General features: G+C 54.1%; 2 protein-coding genes across 9 annotated transcripts in view; one reads left to right on the forward strand and one right to left on the reverse strand.

Annotated features, from left to right (window-relative positions):
* Window positions 1-5264, forward strand: part of TSC2 (TSC complex subunit 2) — a 32646-nt gene extending 27382 nt beyond the window's left edge. For all 6 annotated transcript variants that reach the window (XM_082064197.1, XM_082064198.1, XM_082064199.1 and 3 more), the window contains 7 exons: window positions 849-935; window positions 1161-1347; window positions 2027-2166; window positions 2369-2447; window positions 3027-3118; window positions 3318-3416; window positions 3736-5264. In XM_082064197.1, the coding sequence (XP_081920323.1) occupies window positions 849-935; window positions 1161-1347; window positions 2027-2166; window positions 2369-2447; window positions 3027-3118; window positions 3318-3416; window positions 3736-3903 (852 nt within the window). In that variant the 3' untranslated portion in view covers window positions 3904-5264. The remainder of the gene's footprint in view (window positions 1-848; window positions 936-1160; window positions 1348-2026; window positions 2167-2368; window positions 2448-3026; window positions 3119-3317; window positions 3417-3735) is intronic.
* Window positions 5265-5338: 74 nt separating this feature from the next.
* Window positions 5339-27294, reverse strand: part of PKD1 (polycystin 1, transient receptor potential channel interacting) — an 87627-nt gene continuing 65671 nt past the window's right edge. For 2 of the 3 annotated variants that reach the window (XM_082064196.1, XM_082064195.1), the window contains exons 24-46: window positions 27054-27210; window positions 25175-25427; window positions 24345-24540; window positions 23085-23255; window positions 22511-22654; window positions 21758-21968; window positions 21294-21420; window positions 20333-20449; window positions 19897-19946; window positions 19519-19721; window positions 18618-18723; window positions 18018-18136; window positions 16768-16970; window positions 16276-16470; window positions 15360-15499; window positions 14250-14377; window positions 13389-13557; window positions 12769-12894; window positions 12439-12613; window positions 11480-11767; window positions 10999-11133; window positions 9938-10252; window positions 5339-9565 (exon numbers count right to left, since the gene is read on the reverse strand). In XM_082064196.1, coding sequence (XP_081920322.1) covers window positions 8933-9565; window positions 9938-10252; window positions 10999-11133; window positions 11480-11767; window positions 12439-12613; window positions 12769-12894; window positions 13389-13557; window positions 14250-14377; window positions 15360-15499; window positions 16276-16470; window positions 16768-16970; window positions 18018-18136; window positions 18618-18723; window positions 19519-19721; window positions 19897-19946; window positions 20333-20449; window positions 21294-21420; window positions 21758-21968; window positions 22511-22654; window positions 23085-23255; window positions 24345-24540; window positions 25175-25427; window positions 27054-27210 — 4361 coding nt within the window. In that variant the 3' untranslated portion in view covers window positions 5339-8932. Of the gene's footprint in view, window positions 9566-9937; window positions 10253-10998; window positions 11134-11479; window positions 11768-12438; window positions 12614-12768; window positions 12895-13388; window positions 13558-14249; window positions 14378-15359; window positions 15500-16275; window positions 16471-16767; window positions 16971-18017; window positions 18137-18617; window positions 18724-19518; window positions 19722-19896; window positions 19947-20332; window positions 20450-21293; window positions 21421-21757; window positions 21969-22510; window positions 22655-23084; window positions 23256-24344; window positions 24541-25174; window positions 25428-27053; window positions 27211-27294 lie in introns of those variants that run through there. The other variant, XR_014185284.1, reaches the window with a different exon arrangement.

The following is a 27294-nucleotide window of genomic DNA, read 5'->3' on the forward strand; positions in this document are numbered from 1 at the left end:
AAGATTTTTTTTGTTAATTCTTGTATTTTATTTTTCTAACCTCATTACGTTTGTTGAACATAAATGGTGGTAATGACTGTCCAGCTCAGCTGGAGCAGTTTAAAGGTGGTTCCTACCCCCAGTGCTACAGATGGGAGATTTTCTGTTCCCCAGTCCTGGTGGCTACTGCTTTATGGCTCTGAATTGAATTTGAGATATTGGGAGATTTTGCTGATGCTGTTACAGAATCCCAGCCAGAAAGCAGGATGATTTGTGGACTTTGGTGTTTTTTTGCTGGTAGGGGGAGTGCAGGATGAAAACCGAGCGTTAGGTGACATTGGCAGAACCCGTCAGCCCTCTGTGTATAATAACTGGGAGTGGCCAAGAAGCTTTTTGGGGTCGCATGATAAATTAATCACAAACTTCCTGGAGAATTAATGCTGGGATGGGGTCCTCGTGACCCGAACACCGCAGCCCTCTGGGTGATGGTTTCCCCTCCTGTTTGGTTCGGGTGCTCAGGCAGTGGGAGCCCTGGGGAGATGAGAGCAAGAGACATCATAACTTTTCATCCCTGGAGCTTGAATGAAGATACGGTGTAATTTGTCACAACAGCTGCATCTAACCCGTACTGTTTGCCAGATTAATCTCATGTGAAGTGTAAAACCAGGAGGGTGAGTGGCAGATACCGTGTAGTGCTGCTCTATACATGGTTCTGGTCCTACAGCCCAGGGCAGCGCTCAGCAAGGAATACGCTGGTGCCTATTGGAGTTGGTGCCCATGTCGTGCTGTCACTGTCCTGACGGGCTTTAGGGAGCGCAGCGGGGTGCGGAGATTGGTTTTTAACAATGTGACTACTGTTTTGGTTGCAGACCTTTGAGAGATCGGTGCAGCTCCTGGATCAAATTCCTTCTTACGACACACACAAGATCGCAGTGCTCTACGTCGGAGAAGGGCAGGTGAGCTGCGTGCAGGTGCATTAACCCTTGAACGAGCACCTCTAGACAGAAGGCCAGGGCACCGCTGTTGTAGCTGTGAGATTTGTCCTGCTCCTGCACTCACATTGCTTTTCCTTAGTTTCTTGCACTAAAAATCAGTGCCTGTGTGGAGCCAATAACCTCATCACTGTGCTGATTGAGCACTCCTGGCGTTCAGCATGGGACTCCCGTGTTCTTATTTCCTAGAGCAACAACGAAATTGCAATTCTGTCAAACGAACATGGATCCTATCGCTACACAGAGTTCCTGACCGGGCTGGGGAAGCTCATTGAGCTCAAAGACTGTCAACCAGATAAAATTTACCTCGGTGGCCTGGACGTGTGTGGGGAGGATGGACAGTTTACCTACTGCTGGCACGATGACATTATGCAAGGTAAGGTGGCTCCAGGGGTTGGAATTGGAAGGATGGTATTTTCTCCCCTGATGTCTGACCTGCTTTCTACAAACTCTTTCCTTTCCAAGGATGTGGTAAAGGTGACCTGTGGCTCTGTTCTCCTCCCATTCCATCTCTGGTATCTCTACAAACCATGTGTTAAAGTTTGCGAGAGATGCATACCTGCCTTATTTAAGAAAAAAAAAGAATCAGACCACTTACTTTTAAAACATCCTACTCTGTTAAAGGTTGATATGGTTTGGTGTCAAGGTTTGTAGAATAAGCAGTTTGTTCTCGAGCTGCTATGAAGCTGTTAATTGAGGGTTGTGTGTGCACGTCAAAACGCTGCTAGTTGTTCCTCTGCAGAACAGCACTGAAGGCAGGAGGGTTGTCGTTACTGTGGTTGTTGCTAATTGACCTGCAGCATTACCAGCTCCTGCAGCACCAAGCGGTGCAGATACCACCCAGAATCCAACAAGCCACGAGGAACTTCCAAATATTTGGTTTTTATTTGGTTGTCACTAGTGGGGACAAACCCATCGAGGGAGCACAACTTGTATTTTTTATTATTGTGGTGCTGGTACTACTTTGTCTTCCAACAAGTGCTGCACGTTGACCATCACAGCTGGCAGCGCTGCCTTCCCAGACCAGCCTAAGGCTCTTTCTGTTTCCCCTTCAGCCATTTTCCACATCGCTACCCTGATGCCCACAAAGGATTTGGATAAATATCGCTGTGACAAGAAAAGGCACCTCGGGAATGATTTTGTTTCTATTGTTTACAATGATTCTGGAGAAGACTTTAAGCTGGGAACAATAAAGGTACAAGATTTTATTTGTGGGTATAAAAAGGCATATGACTGTTTGTAAACCCTTAATCTAACATGTTATCTTAGCAAACAGTGTTGAGATAATGAATGGAGTTTTTTAGCCTTGGTGTGTTCACTTGTGTTGGTTTGTGGCACTCAGAAGAATCATGATGATCATTAAAATGTATCTGACTGTTTTATTGTTTTCTCCGTAGGGTCAGTTCAACTTTGTGCATGTTATCATCACACCTCTTGACTATGACTGTAACCTGGTGACGCTGCAGTGTCGGAAAGGTAGGAACTCCAGCAGCCTTCAGCCTCAGTCTTTCCCGGACTGGTGGTGCCACAACTGCCTTTGCTTGCCTGTGGTTGTGTTGTGAAAGTAAAAAAACTTAGAGGAGAAATTCTCCGAAACCAATTTGCTGCCCAGTTACATCCAGATATGTCCCGTAGTGGTCCCAGCTTTGGCCTCTGTCCTTCCCAATGCCACAGGACCCAATGTTTGAAAGCTGTTGTGGCTCTTTGCACGTTCAGCAGCACCGGTGCCATCATCTGCGGGGCCGTTTGCTTTCCTCCTACCAAAGGGGCACCTCTGGGCTGGTTTTTGTTCATGCTGTGGTTCATGTGACAATGAGCCCCTCAAACTCTCCTCAAACCTTTACAGAGCAGCCAGAATTTGAGAATTTTGAGCCAGTTGTGTTAAGCTGCAGTGCAAGTTCTGTCACAGTTGGAGCTGTAGACCTTGGTGGGAACTTCTGAGATTCTGTAGTGCAATTCTTCATGTTTATGTTACTTATCTCTTTAGTTACTGACAAACTGGTTTGCTCTTAACTGTCTTACAATAATTTTTTTTCTTCTTCTTTTAAAACAAAGACATGGAGGGTCTCGTGGACACGAGTGTCGCCAAGGTTATCTCTGACAAGAACCTGCCGTTTGTTGCCCGTCAGATGGCTCTGCACGCCAACGTGAGTACCTGGGCTCCCCGAGACCTCCTGCCTATTTGGTAAATCAAATAGATAAGTAAGCTTTCTGCCTCAGTCTTTAAGACACAGTTAGCATGTGAAGAGTTATAACGTAAGCTGCATTTCAGTCAGCACTGAAATGTTGTATCGTTGTGGTTATGTGAATGTGCTGCCTCTCTTTCCCTGCTTCTTCCCAAATTAGATGGCTTCCCAGGTTCATCACAGTCGGTCAAACCCTACTGACACCTACCCATCCAAATGGATCGCGAGGCTCCGGCACATCAAGCGTCTCAGGCACCGGGTAAGTCAGTTCTTAGTGTTTGGAACTGGGCTCTACTTTAGAGTCTTAGTGTAAATAAGGTGCGTTAAATCAGCTGTCAAAACCCGCTGAATAAGAGGAGGAGTATGTGTAAGAAGGTTAGAAACCAGCTCTTGTGTAGCAATGTAGGCCTTGACTTGCGAGCTTCCAGCTTCCTGGTGGCAGTGGGGTTGTGGACCCTGGTGACAGAGCTGCAGCCCCTTGGCCCTGTGCTGGGGATGGTGGGACGAGCTGTCCCGATTAACTTGCCCCGCGCAAACGGGGAGAGAACGGAGCTCATCTGCTCTCGTTTGACTTTCAGCTACGTGAAGAAACCCAATACCAGACTCCCGGGCTGCCCCTGCAGATGCACCCGTCTGCCCCGGCAAAGCCCCCACCCCAGGCTCCCCAGGACCCCCCGCCCGCCTACGAGACTGGGCAGAGGAAGCGCCTCATCTCCTCGGTGGACGACTTCACCGAGTTCGTGTAGATCCCAGTGGGTCTGTGGCTGTTCTGGGATGGACAAGGCAGCGAGAGCGTTTCACCACCCGCACGGACACGGCGGAGCAGGTTTGCAGACAGCGTGGCTGTGCCGCTTGCATGTGGGCTTGGCATTGAACCCGACCGGAGGCTGGAACGTGTCTCTCTCTGCCTGCCATTGCTGTCTGATGAGGACACTGTATCCCCAGCCGATGCTCCAAAAGGACCAATTCTACATGTTTTGTGTTTATTCGTTTGAGCTGTTTCAGTGCTTCCACCTCTGTTGGGAACGTTCTTGCAGCACCTTTCTCTGGGCTCCTTCTATACCGGTGGCTGGTGGGAGCAGACAAGCTCTGATCCTCTGCATTTCGTCTTGCAGTTGGAAGGTACAGGAATTGTGGGAACTTTGACACCTTTATTGGGAATGAAATACAAAGCATGGAAAATCAAGTTACTATTTCTAAGCTCCCTGGAATCCCAGCTCCTCTCCAGGCCTTGGTGCCTCTCGACACTTGGACTTTTCAGACTCTCAGCCTTGGTCTGATGTGGCTCCAGGAAGAATTAACTTAGGTTCGCAAGTGACCTGTTGGACATGCTGCTTAAATCCCCAAGGACTTGTCTCCATTTTGAGAGATTCATGGCAAACCCTCCTCGTTCGGCAGAAATGCTTTTGGTACCAGAAGGAGCCCAACCCGGGGAGGTGGTGCCGCTCGCTGGGGCAGGAGTTGCTCACGATAAACAAACACGGACCCACTGTCCTCCTGCGGGGATTTAACAAGAGCCCAGTGCCGGCTTCAAGGTTCAGCTGCGGAATTTCCGCTGGTTGCAGCGATGCTGGGGGGGCAACTCTTGTCCTTCTCTGTGCGCCCGGTAAAATCCTTTATTTGACAGACCGTTGAGATGTCCTGGGGCATGGTCTCTGAGTTCTGCCTGTTGCACTAACACCGGGACTGTTTCTGTGGGGCCTTGGCTGCTGAAGCCGTTGACAAACGCTCCTCTTGGTGCTGACGTGTGCAGGGCACGGGGATTCCGCACCCGCTGTGCGGTAACACAGTCAGCAGACACTACACTACTAACCTGGGAGAAACCACGTAAGCTGGACAATACTGTGAGTACTTTATCTCCTGATTTGTCAATAAATGAGAAGTGTGGCTTTTTGGCAATGGGCCTGTGCCGTGGAGATGAAGACAAGTGCAATCTGCACCCAGAACTGCGAAGTGACAGGCGAGGGGACAAAAGTGATGCTACCAGCTCGTGAAGGGCTGTTCGGGAACGCTAAGTGTATGTTGTGTTTTGAGTGTTTATAAGTCGTAAAGGAAATAAAATATTTGTTATGGTCAGTGCGTTCTCGCTGGCCTGGGAAGATTCAAACTGTGTTTCATGATAATGTAAATTCCTCCTTTCAGTTTTCCACTCGGGAGCGTAACAGAAGCACGGGAGCCAGGTCCTAGCAGTCATCTTTTATTTGACCTTGTCATTTTTTTTAAGAAACATCCCCACAGTTACAAAATACAATATTTTTGTTTGCAGTGAAATGCTGACCAGACAGTAACAGTTGGCATATTGGTCACAATTTTCTGCTCTTTTAAAAAAAAGCGCTTATATAAGAAGTCCCTCCCTCTCCCTTTTAAACTAATGGATAAAGGCTTTTATTTAAGCAGCTTGATACTGTTGCATCTTTGTGAGACTTAATAAATAAGAAACCATCTCTGGGTGACTACAAACACAGAAATATACATTCAGGAGTATTTATTATGGGCTGGGGCTGCAAGTCAAGTTCATCGCAGGTGTGACTCGGTAACGAAGCAGCGAAGTGCCTGACGGGGACGGGACCCTGGGAGCCTCACGGGAGTTTGTACAAATAACCGCTGCGATGAGAACTGGGGTGCTGGGGGCTGTGGGGGCGCCCACCGCGCACGGGGCCCTCGCGGGGGTTCCAGAGCTGCTCTCGTGCTGCCAGGGGCAGTTGTCTGAGCAGTTGTCTGAGCCTCTGCTCCTCTGGGACCAGGAGCAGCGCTTGGTAAGTCACACGCATCACGTCGCACTCACACTCAGAACAAGCTGGGTAAGAAACGGGCATTTGGGAACAACCATCCTGAGGTCTCATGTGGAGCTGCCTCGTCCCACCTCCTGTGAGCTCATTACGGCTGCTCTGCCTCTTGTCTCCTTCCTGCACCTCACTCCAATTAACAACCTCTGAAACGAGCAGACTTGAGCCAGCGGGGTGAGGAGGGGCTGAGAACCGAACTGTGGTTCTTGAACTGAACTCTTTTTGGCTCTTGAAGATGCAAGAGCTTTCCAAGACCTGCTTGGGTCACTTTACTCACTGAATTTTGCTCCACTGCAGAAGGGGACAGATGGACGTGGGGCTGGAGGTTCCAAGGGGCCGCTCTGGGACAGTTGTGCTCAGCTCTCCCATGTAAGAACCCAAATGAGCACTTTCCTATGGAAACCCACCCTTTTTCCAGTTCTCTTGGCCAATAAAAATACCTGCATGCTGATGCAGTGCTGCTCAAAGATGAGCAACTTGCTTCTGTCTTTGTGGGTGGTTGCTGTTTATGCGACTAAATTCTTCTCCGGTGCTTTTGCTTTTGAGGCACAGCCAAAGAGACTGAAACTTTGGCTTTAAGGACAGACGTAGGCCAGAGTTCCTGAGTTTCACCCAGGGCCTGTGCTTATCTCACCAAAAAAGATTTTGCTTTATAACCCTGTCTGTCCTTGCCCCAGGGAGGAAACACCGAAGGGACAACAAGCTTGAAAACCAGTTTTAGATACCAGAAGAGGTCTGGAGTGGACAGAGCTGTTTGTAAAAGGAGGAACAAACGACTCCTGCAGCGCACAAAGCTCTGGCATCAGCCCCAGGCCCCACGGCTGGTCCCACCTGCTCCAGGCACCTGCAGCCCCCAAGGTGGGGTTCCCCATCCCACCTCCTGCCCCTCAACTCCGTCATCTCCTCGTCACCTGCCTTTCCTTCCCGCTACAAAAGCTTCACGGTTACCAGGATTAGTTTTGTCCTCTCCACTTCCCTCTGTACAATCTGCTCTTCCAACAACCTCTCTGGTGACCAACCACTCTCACGTTAAGTGACCTTCAAGCCACAGCACACTTGTTTTCTCCAGCCCGTGTCCTTCTGCAACCTCTCCACAGCGTCTTGTCCTTCATAGCAACTGAGTCTCTCAAAGGTAACTCAGACAGATTCCAAAACTGTCATCAAGAGCGACCCTGTGCCTTTTAGTCACCTACAGGGACATGGGCAGGCGCCTGGAGCCAAGGAGGCACGCAGACAGCTGTAATTAACTCTTCTTTAAAAGTACCTAATTAAATCTTTAAAAATACCTAATTAAATCTTTAAAAGTATGTAACACAGCACGGCAGAAGTACCGGGAGCTGGATGGGGAGACACAGGAGGTGACATCTCTCAGAAGAGCCCAGAAAGGTCCCCCTGGCTGGTGACACGGGGATGATGCTTCCAGGACCAAGCTGCAGCCCAGCACAAGGTCCCCGTCCCCGAGGCCCGAGCAGGTCCCGGGGACACTCCAGCTCCCGCATCCCCGAGCCGGGGGAGCACACGCACCACACGCACACAGACACCCGATCCTTATATACACAGGACATTCCCAGGAAGAAGCACTTAATACATCCTTTAAATAACTCTGACAATAGTGTTCTGTCTCCTATCTACATGTTTCAAACACGTTACCGATGCTATGAAAATATAGCAAACATACAAAAATATATACATTTGAAAAAAAAACAAAAACAAAAAACAAACCAAAACACAAACCCAAACATATAAATTACTTACAATATACATAACGTGAAATGGTGATGATGGAGCGACCGCTTCACTCACCTCCCCCAGCACCTTGTGCTTCTTTTTCGGAAGATGCCAGGAGGCCCCGGCCCTGCTGGGGGTGCGGGGGCTGCGGTCGCTGCATCAGCATTTGCTCATTTCAGTTTATGATTTAAACAGACAAAAAATACTGCTTTTGTGATATATTATCCCGTCTCGTTAGATCGCATGTGTCATTGTTAGCCGAGGAAAGCATTGTTTAAAGTGCTGGGCAGTACATATGAACAAGTAAACAAAAAAAAATATATATATACTTAGGTCAATACATTCCTTGGATTAGAAAAGCCAAGCAGGCAGCAGCGCCCGCGGGCCGGGGGGTCCCAGCGGGGCTGGTATGGGGGGGTCCCCACGCTCGGGGACGCTGGAGCAGCCAAGGGCTCTGCGAACCGGAGCTGCTGCTCGTCCCTGCTGAGCGCAGCCGGCAGCGGTGCTGGCTGCTCCCAACGTCCTTCCTTTTAAATACCGCATCTCTTTAAATACAAATAATAGTACCAATTTCTGGAGGATAAAAGTAGCCAATACTAGAAATTAACTGATCTGGGTGTAGATATCATTTGTCTATATATATTTATGCTTAAAAAAAAAAAAAAAAAGGGTTAAATATCTTCTTGAAACCTGTAGCTTTCCTCCACAGTGTGTCTGGTCAACAAAAATGCAAGACAGTTCAAACCTTCAAGGCCTGGGGCTCTCCCGTCCCCCTTCCAGCCGGCACAGCCAGCGGGGGGAGATGAGCCTCGCACGGTCACCCTGTGCAGCCCCTAAAGTGTCCTTGTCACAGTCGCCACAGGCGGCTGTTTGCACATGGTGCCATTTAACAAAACAGACAACTTTATAATACTGCCCTACTGTGTTTTCTGCACGTACCCCACGCAGCCTCTCCCGGCTGTCCCCGAGGGAAAGGCTGAGCCTTCTCCAACCAACCCCTATCGCTGGAAACCACTGCTGGGGCAGTCGGCACATCTGATGGGGACGGTGGCAGGTCCCTGGGGATGGCGGCAGGTCCCTGGGGACGGCGGCCGCCCCATGCGCCCTGGCAGGCACAGCCGCTGCGGCGGGAGCTTTCGGAAGCGGCAGCTCCCGAGGCTCCAGGTCTGCACGGCAGGCACAGCCCACCCTTCGCAAACCCCTTCCCCGGCGCTCTGCCCTGCGTGGGCTCCTCTCCCCGCCGTGCCCAGCACAACGCCTGTTATTTAACCGTGGGGTGCACCCTGTTCTTAGCCCGCAGGGGCCGTTTCTTCTTCCCCACCGGAGCTGCAGCAGTGTAGGGTTTGTGCGGGGGCAGCACAGATGCCGCCACGCTGATGCCTCTGCTGGCTCGAAGGAGCCGGCTGGGCACAGAGCCCCGAATGCTGCTGCCCGGTGGGGCAGCAGGAGAGTTTGGGGACAGCGAGGGGTCCCGCGGGGGCTGCAGGTCCATGTCGGAGGAGATTTCGGGTGAGGGCCCCTGCTCTGTGCTGCCTGCACAGTACCTGCCCGTGACGTCCTCCGACACTGGGGCGACACTCCGGCGCGAGCGGCGGCTGCGGGAGCCCTGCAGCTGGTGCTCGATGCGGTACACGTCCTCCGTCACCTGGTTGACCCGGTCGAATTGGGCGAGCAGCATCTCGAAGAGGGAGAGGAGCCGCTGGATGTCAGCGTCCACTTCCAGGCTGTCGCGAGTGCTCAGCACGAGGCTCAGCCCGTCCAGTTGGCTGGAGGACGTGGAGGCCCTGGAGCTGTCAGAGGCGGCGCTGGGAGTGGGGCCCCGAAAGGACTTGGAGTCGCTGGAGTCTCGGGATGGCAGCGGCTCCATCCCCTCGAACCTCACCTTGTGCCGGAACTGCAAGAGAAGAGGTGAGTGGGAGTTATTTCAGGGAACACTGTGCTGGGGCACCGCGTCCTGCTCCGAGCAGCCCCAGGGCTGTTCCCGGCCATTGCTGGTGGGTCAGGCCATGGCAGGGACCTGGGGACAGAACCCAGGTAAAAGCATGTGGAACTCTGGGACTGAAAACTGGCAGCAGATGCCTCCACAACACCCCATAACTAACACAACTTTTGGGCCTCCAGGAATGGCCACTGCTCCAGCCCTCACGTGCTGGAGGAACCTGACTGTGAAGAGCAGCAGAGGGCAGCCAGAGGCAAAGGAAGGCTGACGATGTTGCTTCTCTGCAGCCAGACCCTTTCTCCACGGAGCCTCCCAGGATGCACCCACCTCCTTGGCTTTGCTGAAGCCCATCCACATCTTCAGCCTGCGCACGAAAAGCTCCACCATCTCGTAGTCCTGAGGCTCGAAGGCAGGACGGTACAACTCAAAGTGCATTTCCCGGTAGCTGTAGATCAGCACCGCAGTGAACAGCCTCAGCACGATCCACACCTCCAGGACGATGTAGCTGGTGCAGAACAGGTAGTAGAGGCCCGAGGAGCCAGGCAAGGGGGGCCGGAGGGTCGCGCTGCCCCGCAGCATGGCCAGGAGCAGCAGGAGGCTGCTGCCCACACTGCGAAATGACTCCGAGGAGGAGGAGAAGAGCTGCGAAGGGGACGTTGGAGATGTAATAGAATCACAGAACCATTTTGGTTGGAGAGATCTTCAAATCCAATTGTTACCCCACCCCTGGCACTACCCCATGTCCCTGAGAACCTCATCTCCATCTGTTCAACCCCTCCAGGGATGGTGACTCCAGCACTGCCCTGGGCAGCCTGTTCCAGTGCCCGACAGCCCTTTGGGGAAGAAATTGTTCCAAGATACAACCTCAACCTCCCCTGAGGCAACTTGAGGCCATTTCCTCTGCTCCTGGCGCTTGTTCCTGGGGAGCAGAGCCTGACCCCCCCCATCTCCAAGCTCCTTTCAGGCAGTTCAGAGATCAGGTCTCCTCTCAGCTCCTGTTCTCCAGGCTGACAACTACGTCACCCTCTCTCCTCAGTGTAAATCCTCACAAGCGGCTACCCCAGTTCACTGTCTCTGAAGGCAGCAGAACCAGACACACAAATACATGTGCTACAAAGAAAAACCTTCCTCCAGAACCTCTGTCTTGCTCCATCCAACGCCAGCTGTGGCAAAATAACCTCCTGTCCCCCGATACTCACTACTCCATCTTGCACAGCATGAGCCCTGAGGAGCAGCCCAGAAATGGTCGGTGACAAGGACAGGCCACAGACACAGCCCCTGCCCAAAGCCAGCCGGCCTGTGGCAGACAAGGCTCCCTGCGCAGGCTGGAGGTCACAGTCATGGCGTGGTGAGGAACGAGGGACAACACGGCCCTTGCAGGTACTCACCAGGAAGCCGAGCTGTGCGTAGGCCAGGAGGAGCACGGCGAACGCCAGCGCCGCGGCGGCCAGCTCCTTTGCAGACTTCTGAAAGGTCTTCCCAAAGACAGACCATTGCCTGACGAACCGCAGCTGTTGGGCAACCTGCGACCAACAGAGAGGATGGTGTCACCACAGCGGCCCCTGGCAGAGGCTGCTGCCAGACCCTGCCAGCCCTTTCCACACCCACCAGCAGAGAGAGACACAGCAGAGCTGCCTGGGAGCGTGTGGCCGCGCTGCCCCCACCCCGTCCTGCAGCAGGGTCTGGATGCAGGAGCAGCCCCAGCACGTTCCACCAGCGCCTGCACAGCAGGACCACACTCCTGCACTTGGTTTTACTGCAAAGTCCTGCTGAGGGACTGCCCAGGGCTGACGAGCTGGCACAGGAGCACCAAAGCCTGGCAAAGGACATCCCTGTCCCCGTGCTGCACCCACTCAGCCCTCTCCGTACCTGCATGGTCAGGAGGAAGAGGAGGGACGCAGCCAAGGTGCTGAAGACGGTGTTGAGAATGGCCACCTGGTAGAAGTTGGTGAAGCCTTTGCGGTTGTTGAGGTACTTGAGCCACTGCTGGTCAGCCAGGGTGGCCTGGCTGAGGTGCACCACCACCGTGCAGGTGCTCAGCAGGATGAACACCCACTGGCCGTAGTTGCCCCACAGGGTGAAGTAAGCCCGGCCTTCCTTCTTGATGGACAGTGACTCGGACACCACAAAGTAGACCACAAACATCATGAGAAAAACCTGGGGGAGGAATGGAGAGGTCACCAGGGAAGGAGAGGGCAATGCCCGAGCCCTGTGCTGCACGAGGGACCCTGCAGCACCACGGGACAGCAAAACCCCACGTACTGAGCTGAGTTCTGCCAGCCCACGGCTGGAATCAGAGAATCATTGTGGTTGGAGGATACCCTCAAGATCACGGAGTCTAGCCATAAGCTAACTCTAGCACCAACCCACCCATGTCCCTAAGAACCTCATCTATGCATCTGTAGCACACCCTGAGTCCTTCCCTGCCTCCCTCACCCCATCCACGCCCCACTGTTCCCTTGTGCCTTGGCAGGGCAGCTCCCCAAACCACATCCCATGCGCTTGTGACAGGGTGGCAGAACCCCGGCAGGGTCCCTGGGGACATGGCCGATGTCCCGTTGAGGACAGAACAACAAAAACCTCCAGTTCCCACAGTGACAGGCACAAATTCAAGGGAGCAAAGAGGTCGAGACAAGACCAAGAAATGCTGCCGGACAGGAGGAATGTTCGTCCCCTCCAGCAGCACCAGGGATGTTTCTGTGTGCTGCTCAGGCCTGGAAGTGAAGCGGTGACAGGTGTGGGGACAAGTGGCCTCAGGCAGAGTCCCCCAAGCCCTCCGTGCAGTGAGCGAGAGGAAGAGGAGGGTCGGTGGGCAGCACTGCACTGACCATCATGAGAAGCTGCAATGTGACACCTGCGCTGAGCCGCAGCAGCGGGAAGGGGCTGACGGTGACAGCAGTGATGGCCCGGCCGGTCCCCAGGAGCTCCAGCTGCAGGGTGATGGCAGCGTGCAGGTCCACGCTGGGGTTGTACTGCACCAGCTCCACAAAGACCACCCGGCTCCTGGGGATGGGAGAAAAGCAGCTCAGGGCACTTGGACAACACCAACCCAGGGCTGGTGTCACAGTTCAGTGGGATCACCGATCCCCTCTGTCCCACGACAGCCCAGCAGCGCATCGGGTGACAGCAGGATGTGTCCTTCACGCCACCACACTCACATGTTGTCAATCCAGGTGTGCTGCTGAAGGAACCGCAGCTGAGCCCTGCTCTCCTCCAGAGAAGTCCCCAGCTCCTGCACGTAACCACTGCTGTCGTAGAATGAGATGTAACCCCAGTACCAGACCCTGCAGAGGAATGAGGAGTTACAGGGTGACACATGGGGACAGAGCAGCCACCGGTGTGCTCTCCTACATGGCAGGGCAGGAGCAAGGGTACAGATGCAGACCTGACCCCTGTGCTGCACATCCAAGGGTCACAGCTGCCTCATTCTTTATTTCATGAGATAAATTACAGAAGTGCATTGATCCATCTTAGTGAAAAGATGCAATCACAGAATCACAGAACAGTCTGGGTTGGAGGGACCTTCCCAGCTCCCCCAGTTCCCCCTGCCATGAGCAGGGACATCTTCACCAGCTCAGGTTGCTCAGAGCCTCGTCCAGCCTGGCCTGGGATGTCTCCAGGGATGGTTCATCCACCACCTCTCTGGGCAGCCTGGGCCAGGCTCTCACCACCCTCAGGGGCAAAAATGACTTCCTCATGTCCAGCCTGAATTTATTTTGCTTTAAAACCAATGTCTTTGGCAGATGGAGCAGGGGGTGTAGGTGCAGGTGCTCCTTACCCTGTCAGGTCGGGTGGTGAGTAGGACCATGCTGCCGTCACATTCACGGCTGCCCTTTCCCAGCCAGCTGCGTAGTCTGTGGTGGAAAAGCCGCGCGGGTCGGTGCAGCTGCTGCCGGCAGCCGTGTCCAGGCTGTGCAGCACGTCCTGGGCCGTGCGCTGGCACTCGGCTGGAATGAGAGTGACACTGTCACCCCAGGGGAGCCCAGGCCAGTACCAGGGCACAGCTCCCTTCTGTACAAGCCCCCTCCATGTCTCCAGTCACACCTCCAAAAATCACAGAATTGTTTTGGTTGGAAAAGACCCTCAAGATCATCAAGTCCAACCGTTACCCCACCCCTGGCACTACCCCATGTTCCTGAGAACCTCATATCCACATCTGTTCAACCCCTACAGGGATGGTGACTCCACCACTGCCCTGGGCAGCCTGTTCCAGTGCCCGACAGCCCTTTGGGGAAGAAATTGTTCCAAGATACAACCTCAACCTCCCCTGAGGCAACCTGAGGCCCCTTCCTCTGCTCCTGGTGCTTGTTCCTTGGGAGCAGAGCCTGACACCCCCATCTCCAAGCTCCTTTCAGGCAGTTCAGAGATCAGAAGGTCTCCTCTCAGCTCCTGTTCTCCAGGCTGACAACTACGTCACCCTCTCTCCTCAGTGTAAATCCCCACAAGCGGCTACCCCAGTTCACTGTCTCTGAAGGCAGCAGAACCAGACACACAAATACATGTGCTGCAAAGAAAAACCTTCCTCCAGAACCTCTGTCTTGCTCCATCCAACCCCAGCTGCACCCAGCCCCAGCCACTTTGTCCCTCCAGGAATGTCCCCCCGCTGTGACAGCAGAGCTGTGGTCGCTGTCCCACGTACCCTCCTGCAGCCGGAGCTGCCGCAGCCGCGCTGTCCCCAGCGTTGTGCTGGAGCTCTCCTGCGCCGAGCGGTTGTTGTACAGGTATGGCAGGAACACCTGGGACATCCAGACCCAGAACTGGTCTGACCTGCAATGGGGAGAAGACATGAGAGGCTGAGCCCCGCAGCTGCTGCTTCAGGGCTGGCCCTGCATGTCTCACTCATGACCAACGGAGTTTTGGGGAGGTCACCCCGGCTTGCCCCCCTCCCGGAGCAGGGCAGAGGCAGCACCTCCATCCATCCAAGCGCTGGGGCCAGGACAATATTTATTTGACATGCAAGAGCTAAAGGCGATTAAATCCATCCCAGTAGATATGGATCAGAGCAGTAGGGCTGTGGCAGCACAACGGAACAGAGATGATATTTAGAGCAGATTCTGCTCTGCTCTCACCATTTTCACCACTTTCACACCCAAAACTCCAGCGAGTTCACTGTAATCATTCCCGATTCATATGGTGGTGAATCAAAGTTTCTGGACTTTGTGGCACAGACAAGTCACATCTATTTGCACAGAGAATCAAGAGGTCTGTACGAGCCGGGTACAAAGACACCATTGATCCCAGGCAGTCGTTCCAATGTCAGCCTGGACGCTGGAGTTCCCAGCGGTGTGGAAACCCAGCTGGGAAAATTTAACCCAGTTAAACCATACGTGCAGAGCAAGGAAGGGAAGGACTCTGTATTTATACGAGATGTTATTTTTGGTTCCCATGACTCTGTTTATGGCTAAACCCTACAGCTGTAAATTCTAGAGACAGAGCAAACTTGTGTCCTTTTAACCAAATAGAGAAAGATAAACACCTGTAATTCACATAGACCCTTCCCACTAAGGAAGAAATTAAAATTCAAAGAAATTAAAGCTCTCAACCCCTAAAGGTCCCTGTAGCAGAACCACAGGGACAAAAAGGGACATGCTCACTGCCACACTGTGTCTGCCACCAGAGGCACCAGTGCTCCCCAGTCAAGAACTTACGGGAGCAGCTGGAGCAGGAGCCCCAGAGCCAGCCCTGCATAGCTACTCTGAGATTAAATATCTGGTTCTGCCCCATGCCCGGGTCCTTTGTGATCTAGTACCTCTTGATGCGGAGGAATTCGTTGCTGCCCAACTGCTGCTTGATGGAGCTGCGCAAAAGGAAGGCTCTGCTGTTGCGGGAGGCGTCTCCATAGTTAGTGAGCAGGATCACCAGCAAGAACATCATGTAAATGAGGAAATTCTGGCAAAGAGAGGAGAAACAGATCACACTTGAGCACAGGGTGTCAGTTCTCAATCCCACAGGGTTTCCCACCGCCTGCCATGCAGGACCAGGACCCAAACCTCGCTGTTCTTTCTTTTTCCATATAGGAAGCAGTTCAAAATGAAACCCAGACCACAGGCTCATAACAACATTTGTTGTTCAAAGCAGCCAGGCTGGCACCAGATGTTTAAGCTGATACGCATTGCACAACCTCCCCGTACAAGCTCCTATACATTGGGAGCTTGTATACGATAGTTCTGGGGGTTTCCATCCTTTAAGGGTAAATCACGCAGTTAAAAATAACTTGACTCGGTGAAAGCAGCTGTGTGTTCCAAGCACAAGTGCAGGGGATTAGTGCTGAATGAGCTACAAGAGATGGAAACTTCTGCTCCTAGGTGGGGAGTTAATGTCTTTCACAAGACTCAATTAATGAATTTTCTTGTGCAAGTTGGTTTCTACTGGTCACTGCAAACTTTGCCCTAACCTCAAACACCTGAATTATAGGGTCAAACACACCAGTTGCTCCCCATCACCCCCCTTGATGGTTCTGCCTTCCATCCACCTCAGATCTCAGAGCTTCACAGAGCAGATGAATGTCACTGTCAGTCTTGTACAGATGGGGAAACTGAGGCAGAGACTAGAGATGTGCCTACTAGCTCAGGTGATCACAGATGGACTGGGAGGACTCGTGCAAGGCTGTGTCTCAGCTCCTGGAGCCTTTCCCCCTGCCCTGGGCACCATTTGGGACACCTCACCTTCAGCATTCTGTGGAGCAGTTTGACCTTCCTGGCCTCCTCCTTGGCCTGGAACAGGGCAAAGCCCTGGGGGGGCCGGACCTTGCTGATCTTCTCAGAAACATGTTCCACAAATGGATGCTCCACCAAGGTATCATCTTCCTCTGGGTGCAGGCGCTTGGCAACCAGTGAGAAGTAGAGGGCTTCCAGCAGAACCTGGGGGACACGTGGTGTCAGGGCCAGGGGACAGTGGTGCCACCAGAAACCCTCCAGCACAGCCAGTGAGGGGGACATGGCTGCTGAGCAGCTCTGGGAGTGGCAACCTAACCTCTAAAACAAATTGCCACTGGCACTGCCTCTCCTGCAGCTGCTGTGCAGCCTTCTCCTCCTATGGAGACACGGAGATGGGACAGAGCATTCGCACAGTGACTTGATTACTGTCTGGACAAGCTGTTAATTACAGCTAATACACACGTGTACAGATACGTGCTTGTGTCCTTGTGGTATCCTTACCTTCAGGGGCTCCCAGACCAAGAAAGATGCCAAAAAGCTGAATATCCCTGAGATGAGCCACATGAGGGCAACGCTGGAGGAAAAGCCCACACCGATCCATACGGAGACACCCGCGGAGGTGGCAAAGAGCAAGAGGCTGATGCCGTGAGCCAGATAGGAGCACCAGGCTGGCAGCAAGCGCTTCCTGAACGTTTGGTCTGCAACTGGAAGGAGGGAGGGAAAACAAGAATAAACCTGACTGCAAAAGGGTCCCAGTGGGGACAGGACAGGCTGAGCACAGCACTCATCCCAGCAGAGAACTTGCCACCAGCCCTGGGGAGTGTGGAGGGATTGTCCCAGCCATGTCCCACTGCGCAGGGACAGCACACACAGCCAGCCTCCTACTGCAGACAGGATGGGAAGGTGAAGGAGGTGGGATGGGTTCCCAACGTTCTCTCAGAGCCCCAGGACCCTGGGCAGGCTCAGCCTGGCTGGAGGTGCTGCTGTCCAACCCAGGAAAAGCCCCAGATCTGTTGCTCTGGCTAAATTCCAACTGCCAAGCCACTCTGCCCTGGGCTTGCTTGGTGCAGCTTCCTTCAGCCACTCCTGCAACCCAACACCTGCACAAAGATACTACAGCCGTTCCTCAAATGAGATGAAAGGCTGGATTTCAACAGACCCAAGAGGATTGCTGGTCTGTCCGATTTTCATGCAGCACCCTGCCCCGGGGAAGCCAAGAGTTTGTGCTATGAGAACCGACACCGAGCTGCTCCACAGGGCACCTGGGCACTTGTCACCCCCCAGACCCTGCGGGGATCGACAGCCCCTCCCTGCCTTGCGCCAGCCCAGCTGACGTTACGTGACCCTGGAGGAAGTCTCTTCTCCTTTGTTTTGCTTTGCTTGTTGAACTTTTATTGGTGTTTGACTCCCTCTCCCTTCTGGTTATGTACAGACTGACTCTCCTGCTGGAAGGACGGATGGATGGATGGATGGGCTGACGGCTGCCGGGCAGAGTAACAGGGGAAGCAGCAAGTGGAGCTTCCCCAGGGTGCATGGGAGGGACTGTCACACAACAAGTGGTGGCTCACTGAGATTCAGACTCCAAGAGAAGCTGTCAGGAAAAAAGCAAATCTATCCCAAGCTGGGGAGCAGCCTTTCCCAAGGCTTTTTATTCTCCTTTCCTGGCTGTGCCTCCCAAGTGCTGCTGTGTGCAATGGCCCCTCTGTTCCCACATCCCCCCCAATGCTGGCACAGCCCTGTGACCCTCGTACCTGTCCAGGTGGACCTGGCTGATCTGCTGATGTCCCTGGGAGGAGCTGCCACGCTCTGGCCTTTGTCGTTCAGCTTCTGCATCATGACAGTCTCCACCTTCTCCCCGAACACACTGGACCTGCCAAGGCGAAGGGGTGACACTGCTGAGCCGTGCCACAGTGGGCTCTGGCACTGAGGTGGGCTGCACTCCAGTGCTGACACCAGTGCCACAGCCCCAGACAGGTTAGAAGCACTCTGAGAGCAGCCCAGGCTGCCGGGGCACTTTGTCAGGAGCCCACAAAGCTCTGCAGACACATCTGGGGCTTTAAGTGAACATTCTAGGTGGCTTCTGGAAGGTTGGCACTGCCCTCCAGGAGCTCTGGCTGGGGGTGCTGTAGGGATCGTGGCCAGTAAGGACACAGGGACTTGTCACAAGGCTGACCCAGGCATCTGCAAGGTCCCCAAGCACATCTCAGCTCACTGGGGCTAGGTGCCAGCAGCTGCTGCAGAGCTGGGCAGGAGGGTGAGGGACAGGATGCACTGGCCCAGCTTATCCTGAATATCCTTATTATTTCAAGTATTATAAGTATTAGCTTATACTCAGTTGTCCAAATACTCACAGGCCTGATATGAGATCTGTGTCAGCCCTCATGTACGGCCCGAGGTCCTGGGAGTGCGAGATGCCGCTGGCTCCGTCTGCCAGGATCTGCCGGATCAGATCCTCGTCTGGGGAGAGAGTGTGAATGGCTTGGGCAGGAGCAGAGCAGGCAGCACCGCGCAGGGGTGGCTCTGACCACGCGGGCTCAGCCACACTTGTGAGCTGAGGAGGAGGATGGCCAGGGGGAGGCCCTGCTCCCCTCCTGCCTGCCTTCTAGCTCCTGTCCACCCCCAGTTTGTCTGTGGAGCCTGGCCTGCTGCACCAGGGGAGGTTGGGTCTTGGGAACAATTTCTTCCCCAAAGGGCTGTCGGGCATTGGAACAGGCTGGCAAGGGCAGTGGTGGAGTCACCATCCCTGGAGGGGTTGAACAGACAGAGATGAGGTTCTCAGGGACATGGGGTAGTGCTAGATTTACATTATGGTTGGACTTGATGATCTTGAGGGTCTCTTCCAAACAAAATGATTCTATCAAACTGCTGGTACAGGAGGCCAAGTTCTTCCCCTTCTCCAGGCACGTACAGCGGCTCAGAGCCCCACTGTGCTCTTGCAGCCGGTGCAGAAGTGCTGCTCACTTGCAACATTAAGATCCCAGGGGACCTCTCCTTGCTACTGGCCTGCCAACACGGTGACCACTTGCTGCGGACTGACCCACAGCAGCATTTTTGCTTTCCCAGGCTGAAATCCCCATGAAGAAAACACGACCCACCCTCCTCTTCTGCCTTTCCCGTTGAAAACAGGGTGATGACAGCAGGTTCTGCTCTTCTGCCTTTTCCAGAGCTGAGTTCCCAGGGACCCGGCTGCTCATCCTCCCATCCCTGGGGCGTTCAAACCCTGGCACGGAACAATGCTCCTTGCACACCCACCTGAGGCAGAGAAATAGCGAGGCTGTCCCTGGTGAATGCCAAGCGACAAGCTGTCCTCCTCAGCTGCCAACGGGGCCTCCAGGCCAAGGTGACGGCTGGCCCGGCCCCTCTTCAGCTTCTGGATGGTGTTGCCCATGATGGAGGGGTCGCTGAGGAGGTCTGGCCAGCTGAGCAGGGCCTCGCTGGATGGCCAGCGCACCAGGCTGTGGGGACAAAGGAACGGGCCATCAAGGGGGCATGGGGACAGGGAGCTGGAGAAAAGCACCTGACTAGGGCATGGGGCTGTCTAGGAGAGGAACAGCTCTGGGAACACAAACCTCAGCATACCAAAGCAGAAAACTAAACTCCTACTTGCACCATCCCCAAAAACCTACTCACCTTTTGGAGTCCTCCAAGAACAGATCTGTTCTGGTTTGCTCAGAGAAGGCCTATGGATAAAGCAAAGGCATTTCAGGCACATGACACTGTTTTGTGCTCTGTTAAAACATCAAGAGCTACTGGAAACTTGGAGCCTGAGCTGCCATTAGCCATGGGTCCACAGCCCCAGGAGCCCACTCTCCTTTAGATAACGCCCAGGGAAGATCCACGCTCAGAGAGACGGAGCAGTGGCTGGAAACAGCTTGAGTTCAGCTCCCGGGACCAGCTGGGGCAGAGATGTGGGTGCAGACAGAGTGCTGGGGCCCTCCCTCATCTCCGGTATTTGCTAAAGGCAACCGAATGCACCAGTTCTTGCACTCACAGCTGTGGCTGGACACTATGTCTGTGCCAGGGAGCACACACACCCTGGCCAGATTTGGGGTGGGGAGCAGGTTACCTCTGCCCGGAGCCCTGGGAAGGTGGGGAAGGAGCTGTCCAGGATTGAGGAGTCCAGGTAGTTGTCGATCTCCAAGGACTGCTGGTCTGAGTGGGTCAGGGTGTGGTTGATGGAGACCTGCAGGAGGGTTGAGCAGAAAGGGGAGGGATGGAGATGACAACATCACGGTGGCTCAGAGCCCTGATGCTCAGTGGCTCCCATCAGCTCCCTGTTCTGCTCAGAAGCTCCACCTCAGGCTGTGGGATCCCAGTTCTGCCCAGCAGGGCTGGGAGCAGTCACAGGCACATCCTCCCCCACCTCCCAAGCACTTGCACCCACAGGCACCACAGCCCAGTGCCACCCCAGGTACCAGCTCCCAGGAAGCCACCAGGAAGTTTGCAGCCTCCAATAAAGCAAGGAGCACCCACAGGAACAAGAAATATCAGACACATTTGCGGCTCATCAGTCACTAAGCAGCTGGCTGCAGTACTTAATGGGGCTGCTAATTGTGTCTAACTAGTCATTAAATCCCCAGCTAATCCTTTCACAGCTGTCTAAGCCCAGCTCTGCTCAGATAGCTGAGTTTGTACCCAGGGCAGGCGTTTCATTAGCAACGCTCTGCTGAGCAGCTCTCAAGTTCCTGCCAATGCAGCAAAGGGTCAAACCTTTAAACAGCATTTGGGTACCTATCACAGATGCAAATCAAAAGGGAGCAAGTGCCTAAACAGCTTGTAAAATCTGCCTTTTTGGGCTTTCTCTGGGCATCCAGGCAGTGACCTATCCCTCCAAGGTCAAGGGCTGCTTCCAGCTCGAGAGGGAGGCAGAGATTTGGGAAGGGTGAGGATCTGGCCATGCACGGAGACACAACTGGGAGGGTGCAGAGACCAGCTGGAGCAGTGACACACCACACAGGGCAGAATCCAGCCCCAGGTGAACAAATCTGGTGGCATCACAGCCATCTGCAACCACTTCTCCTCCTTACCTTGCTGCGAGCCATCCGGAAGAGGAATAAAATGATCAGGTAGAGAGGGTAGACCACCACGCTGGACACCAGCCCAACAGCCACCGTGTCCACATTGACAGGGATCAGGTTGGAAACAGCCCCATTGCTGGAGAGAATCAAGAGAAATTGGAGAGTGGTGTTAGCAGGAGCACTCAGGGTTGCCAGATAAGACAAAATTGCCCAATTTGGCACTTCGGATGGGCAGAGAAAGAAATGGGCATGGGCTGTGCAAAGAAATGACACAGCAAAACCAGGTAAGGGTGGAAGCTTGATAGGGTTGCCCTTGGTCCCTGATTCTTTGGGAAAGGAAGGGCAGACTCAAGGTCACAAATAAGACAACAATTCCCAGCAGATACAAGGTCTGTCCTGCCCTTTGTAACGAGAAGTGCAGGGGGGACATTGAGGACGTGAGAGACAGGCCAGAGCACCACGGGCCAGCGCACCTGAGGTGTAAGTTCCCCACCATGCCGTACCACACGGCATTGGCACAGAGGAAGAGGAAGATGAGGAGGGAGCAGCAGGTGGCTCTCTGGACACGGGTGAAGCGGCTGCGCGGCGGACGGTCCCACATGGAGAGCCAGACGTGCTTCTCAAAGAAACCTCGCTGCAACTCGGCTACGAAGATCCGGGAGAAGCTCCTCAGGTCTGTGTCACCTGAGCACAAAGAGGGAGATGCTCAGGGCCAGCTGCACCACCGAGGGGACCTGGCTGGGCCTGTCACTGTCCCTCCTGCAGACTGATATTCAAGAACAGACCTCACAGCATCTATATAGAATTGTGGAATCATTTTGGTTGGAAAAGACCCTTAAGATCATCACATTCAACTGTTAACCTACCCTTGCACTACCCCGTGTCCCTGAGAACCTCATCTCCGTGTCTGTTTAACCCCTCCATGGATGGTGACTCCACCACTGCCCTGGGCAGCCTGTTCCAATGCCCCACAGCACTTTCTGGGAAGAAATTGTTCCCAAGATCCAATCTAATGGTCTCTTCTGCACTGCTGGTCCTTGCCTTGTCCTCCAGCACAAAGGACCCAGTGGAGCACTTGGCTGTGCCAAGCAGCAGTGCAGTGAGGAGCCAGTGTGGAGGCTCTGTGGTCCCTCTGCTGTCCCCTGCTGTGGGCCCTTCCCCAAGGTGATGAGAACGGCCACGCTGCTCGGCCAGCCCAGCCCTGCACCCCTGGGCTGAGCACGTACTGGCAGCATAGACCTCCTTCTCCACCATGCCGTCATTCTCCTCGCTCTCCACCGACAGCCAGTCATTCACCAGGAAGAAGTAGCTCTTGCTGCTCTGCAGATCCCGGACTATGACGTGCTGCAGGTACCAAGAGGGGCTGAGTCCTATAAGAGATGAAGAAACGTGTTTTATAACAGATGTTCCCTGGGTGGACCTGCAAAGCCAAGAGGGCAACACAAGAGCCGCTCTGTGGGACGGCAGCAGTTTCCGTGTGACACTGTCATCAGTGGGAGCTGCACGGTCCCCAACAGCAAGGTTTGGCACAGCCAGGTCACCTCCCAGGCTGCAGGGACATTTGCAGACGCTGTCACCACACACTGCATCGTGTCTGGACAGGACTACAGCTGAGCAGTCTGCAGCTCTCCCAGTGACAGAATCTCCATGTCCCCACCCAGCAATCTGCTGCCAAGCCAGTGGGTCACCATGGTGACCCCTCAGGGTTAGTCCAGGCTGTAGGTCCAGGTAGCAGTCTAGCAGAGCCTGGTTCTGACCTGGGATGTGCTGCCGCAACCCCCATGCCCGCTTGTGTCTCACCTTTATTGTCGTGCCAAATGCGGATGCGCCAGATGCTGCCCAGGCTCCGCTCTGTCGCGATCTGGAACACATCAAGGCTGTTGCGGTGGAAAGCGTTTTCTCCATCCAGGTGCCTGTGACCGCTTTTATTTTCCACGCCATACAGAGCGATGCCCACATGGGCCGTGGTACCTGGCAGCGTTAACAAGGCTCAGTCAGGGACACTCACCCAAGACGGATCCACTCCCCAGCCCTGCCTGCCTGCCAGCGACCTGCCACCAGATGTAGTGGCCCTTCAGAGGGGTCACCTGGAGAGCTGGGAGGAAGGAATGTCCTCAAGAGCCACCCCATGCCCAGGGACAGTTGTCCACACAGCCTGGAAGGCAGATACTCTGCTTGGCCTGGTGCACGGACCCTGGCGTGCTCATGGTTCCCCTCTTTGGCAGGGCTGAACCTGACATTCCTCGCCTTGCTAACACCCTAACAGGAGAAGAAGTTTATTCTGGATGATTTTTCCACCAAGTGGTTGAAAGACTTGTTTCCTTCGGCTTCTCTCCAGTACCAGTTATCAGATGCTCCTTGGTCCACCTGCTCAACCTGGATGGGCCTTGGGGTGACTTCAGGAGAAAACTGCTCCCAGTGAAACCAGTGGTTATGCTAAGATCAATGGGACCACGTTTCTGGCAGTGACATAGTGACACTCCACCTCTGCCCTTGCTTAGAGCTTCCACAACCCAACTGCCCCGATTTCCAAGGCCAGGGTGATGTTTCTGGAAGCTGCAGCTACAAACCCAGCCAAGCTTTCGGCTCTCACGCCGCTGGGAAATATTCAGATGGCAGAACAAAGTGATAGATGCTGGGGGAGAGCAAAATGGTCCATCTGAAGGGCCCACAAGGGTGCTTCTGCAGGAGGATCAGGAGTGAGAACAGGCACTGGCTCTGGGCTGTTCCTGCAACCACAGCCTGGGCAGGGAAAGTGGGGGGAACTTCTATACTGGGGGTTTCTTCTACACTGGGTGGTTCCTTCCAGCAGCAGCTGCCTGTCCCACCCCAAAAGCAAGCAACAGGGCAGCATGCTCTTCTCCACAGCTCTTGGCCTGCCTCATCACTGCAAAAAAAAACACCCCGTGGATGCCGTGGGAAGCCCTGAACTGGCTCAGCACTGCCCCAAACGCCAGCTCAGCTCTGGAACATGCGGTGCATGATGCACTGAGCTGAGATCTCGGGGGAACTGCACACGTCACTCTAGGAACCAAGCACAGGAGCAGTCTGTGGACTCACCTGAACCTCTGCCCCAGCCAGTTTTCACCAGGATCTCGTATTTGTACAGCCCGTTCTTCCCGCAGAAGGGAATCACCCCCACGCGGTTAATGTCGATCATGTCCAGCTTGTGCACGATCAGTGCAGCCACCGAGTAGGTCACAAAGCAGACAGCACACGTCAGCAGAACGATGTAGTTGAGACCTGGGCCTGGAGCCTAAAAGAAAAGAAGCTGAAAGGCACTTTCCTTCCCCACAAGGAACACCCATTCCCCAGTAGCTGTGCTGCCTCCCTCCCGGCTACAATCATCATCACAGATGTGATACCATGTGCAAATAGAGAGCCGTCCTTGCCCAGACCATGTGCAACATAGCACAGTGGCGGCTGAAGCTGCTGCAGCAGCTGCCAAGAGCTCTTTGCCCCCCGCACATCACACCTGCGGCTGAGAAGAGCCCAGGTACCCCTGGGAGACAGGGAGCAGCTGGCAGGTGAGAGCTCCTGGGATAAAACAGCGCTGGGTGACAGCTGGGAGGAGCACTCGGCATCTCCCTAAGGCGTGAACACACCGCCAGGTGTCCAGAATAGAGGATAAAGCCATCTGCAAAGGGCTGTTTTTAGCAGCAGGATTCACAGCAGGACACAGCCCCTCTGCACACTGTGCGCATCTGCAGCTCCCCAAGGCTCTCAGGTACTTGTGCTGGTCTGGAAGTTAGGCACAGCTCAGCTGGGCACATCTCAGCCATGGCCCACCTTGGATGTGAAGCCAAGGGGAGCCCAAGGCTTTCATCCAGGTGACAACAATCTGCTCGGAGTGTGGCAACGCTGCACAACTTCTGCTTTGTGTTACTCACAGGGAAGATGAACTGGACAGAGTTTGGGGGAACAAACAGACTGGCTCCGAAGGCGGTGAGGTGCTGGGTTAAGCACACGGCCTGGTCTGGTCTGGTCTCCTCCAGCGGGATGATCCCTTCTGTCTTCCAGCGTTTCTCCTGCTCACTGAAGTACTGGCACAGGGAGGTGTAGAGCCCCAGCGTCACCTCCACTGGGGACCAGCTGAAATGGTTGGTGATGTTGAAGTAATACTTCTGGATGGCGTCATCAGTTCTGGAAAATGGAAAGACAGCAAGGAGACATTCTTAACTCACTTGCTGAAGTGAGCACACGATGAATCACAGAACGGTGTGGGTTGGCAGGGACCTTCCCAGCTCCCACAGTGCCACCCCTGCCATGAGCAGGGACATCTTCACCAGCTCAGGTTGCTCAGAGCCCCGTCCAGCCTGGCCTGGGATGTCTCCAGGGATGGTTCAGCCACCACCTCTCTGGGCAACCTGGGCCAGGCTCTCACCACCCTCAGCATAAAAAACTTCTTCCTCATGTCTGGCCTGAATCTCCCTCCTTTAGTTTAAAACCATGACCCCTTGTCCTATCACAATAGGCCCTGCTAACATGTCTGTCCCCATCCTTCTTGCAGGCCACTTTTAAGCACTGAAAGGCCACAATAAGTTCTCCCCAGATGAGGAAAAGCCCAGTGAAAGTGGTGTAGCTTACACCGCCCTTTGGCTGTGCAGAAATTCCGGGGTCCTACAGACCACTTTACTTAGAATTTATCTTTTATCTTACAGTTTATCTTTGTATGGTTTCAGCACCTGGAGCACTACACTGCACATCCTCTCATAGCTCGCATGCCCTCCCCGTGTCCCACCGACCCCCAGGACACTTCCATGGCAACTCTGTGATTCTTGGCTGGGAGCAGATTCGCTCTTGAGGACGATTAATCCCTCTTTGAGCATCCTGTTACCAACAGCCATGGAAGCTGTGTCAACTTACACAACCAGTGGCTCCACTCTCGCCCCACCTATTCCCAAGCTGCCTATCTTTTCTTCTCAGATAATGCCAATAACGGCTCAGAAATAACACGAGGCACGAACACACGCGTTCCTGGGCAAGGCAGCAGCAGCTGAAGTTACAAGAATGACTGCTCTGATAAAAACAAGAGAGTTTTGCTGCAAACCCCAACATTAATGAGCCCCAGCAGGCTCCAGGAGTAGGCCAGCAGGACAGGGCTCCTGAGGGAACCTGTGTTCTCCTCCCGTCACACGCTGGGAAGGTGAGCTCTGACGATAACGGTGCTTTTGTGAAGGGTGCACTGTGTTCAGGAACTAGGCTAACACCAGTGGTGCTTTGCTGCACGAAATGGTTTAATGAGCTGCATGAAGCAACCCCTGAATCTGCAAAGGGCAGAGTCCCCTGGGGAGGGAGTCCTGGTAAACACGGGCAGCTCTAGGATCTGGATGCTCAGAGGATGCAAGTCTGGGCACGTAACCAACAGATTGCAGCAGGTACCAGGTAAGGGAGCAGAGAAAGGGTGGCAGGGGGAGACTCATCAGCAGGAGAGGCCCTGGGTGAGGGTCAGGAAACTCCCAGGGAACGGGATTTTCAGCTCTAAGAAGCGGAATCAGAAAGACAAATCCCAGCGCACTGAGCTGCTTTTGCACCAGCAGATGCCTGGGCAGGAGGGAGTTCCAATCCCTAACGTTCTGTGATTCTGTGATTCTGTGAGAAGAGGTGCCACTGCTGGGGTGCAGGAGCAGAGGAGCGCTGTGCATGGCCAGAACAGCACCAGCCCAACAAAGAGCCTGGCAAAAGCCACGGCAAGGCCTTGAGCATCCCTCACGTACCCCCAGGGGACAGCCTGTGGGTGGCAGGGATTGTGAGGGAGGCTTTTCTTACCGGGGGGAGGTGAAGAAGGTGTAGAGCTTGTGGTCATTTCCAGCCAGGGCATCCAGGCCAATTTTCTTTGAGGCGCTGCAGTTGTGCTCGTTGGGCTCTGGCTCATGATGGAGATAAGCCATGATGAAAGGCTCGGGCTCACTTGCAATATAGTGATCTGCATGGGGAGGGGGAGAAAAAACAGAAGGTGCTTCATCAATACCAGGGAGAGCTCGACCACAAGCCTGCAGCCAGCAGTGGA

The sequence above is a fragment of the Streptopelia decaocto genome, assembly GCF_964273445.1.
Source record: "Streptopelia decaocto genome assembly, chromosome: 13".
In the NCBI taxonomy this organism is placed as follows: Eukaryota; Metazoa; Chordata; class Aves; order Columbiformes; family Columbidae; genus Streptopelia; species Streptopelia decaocto.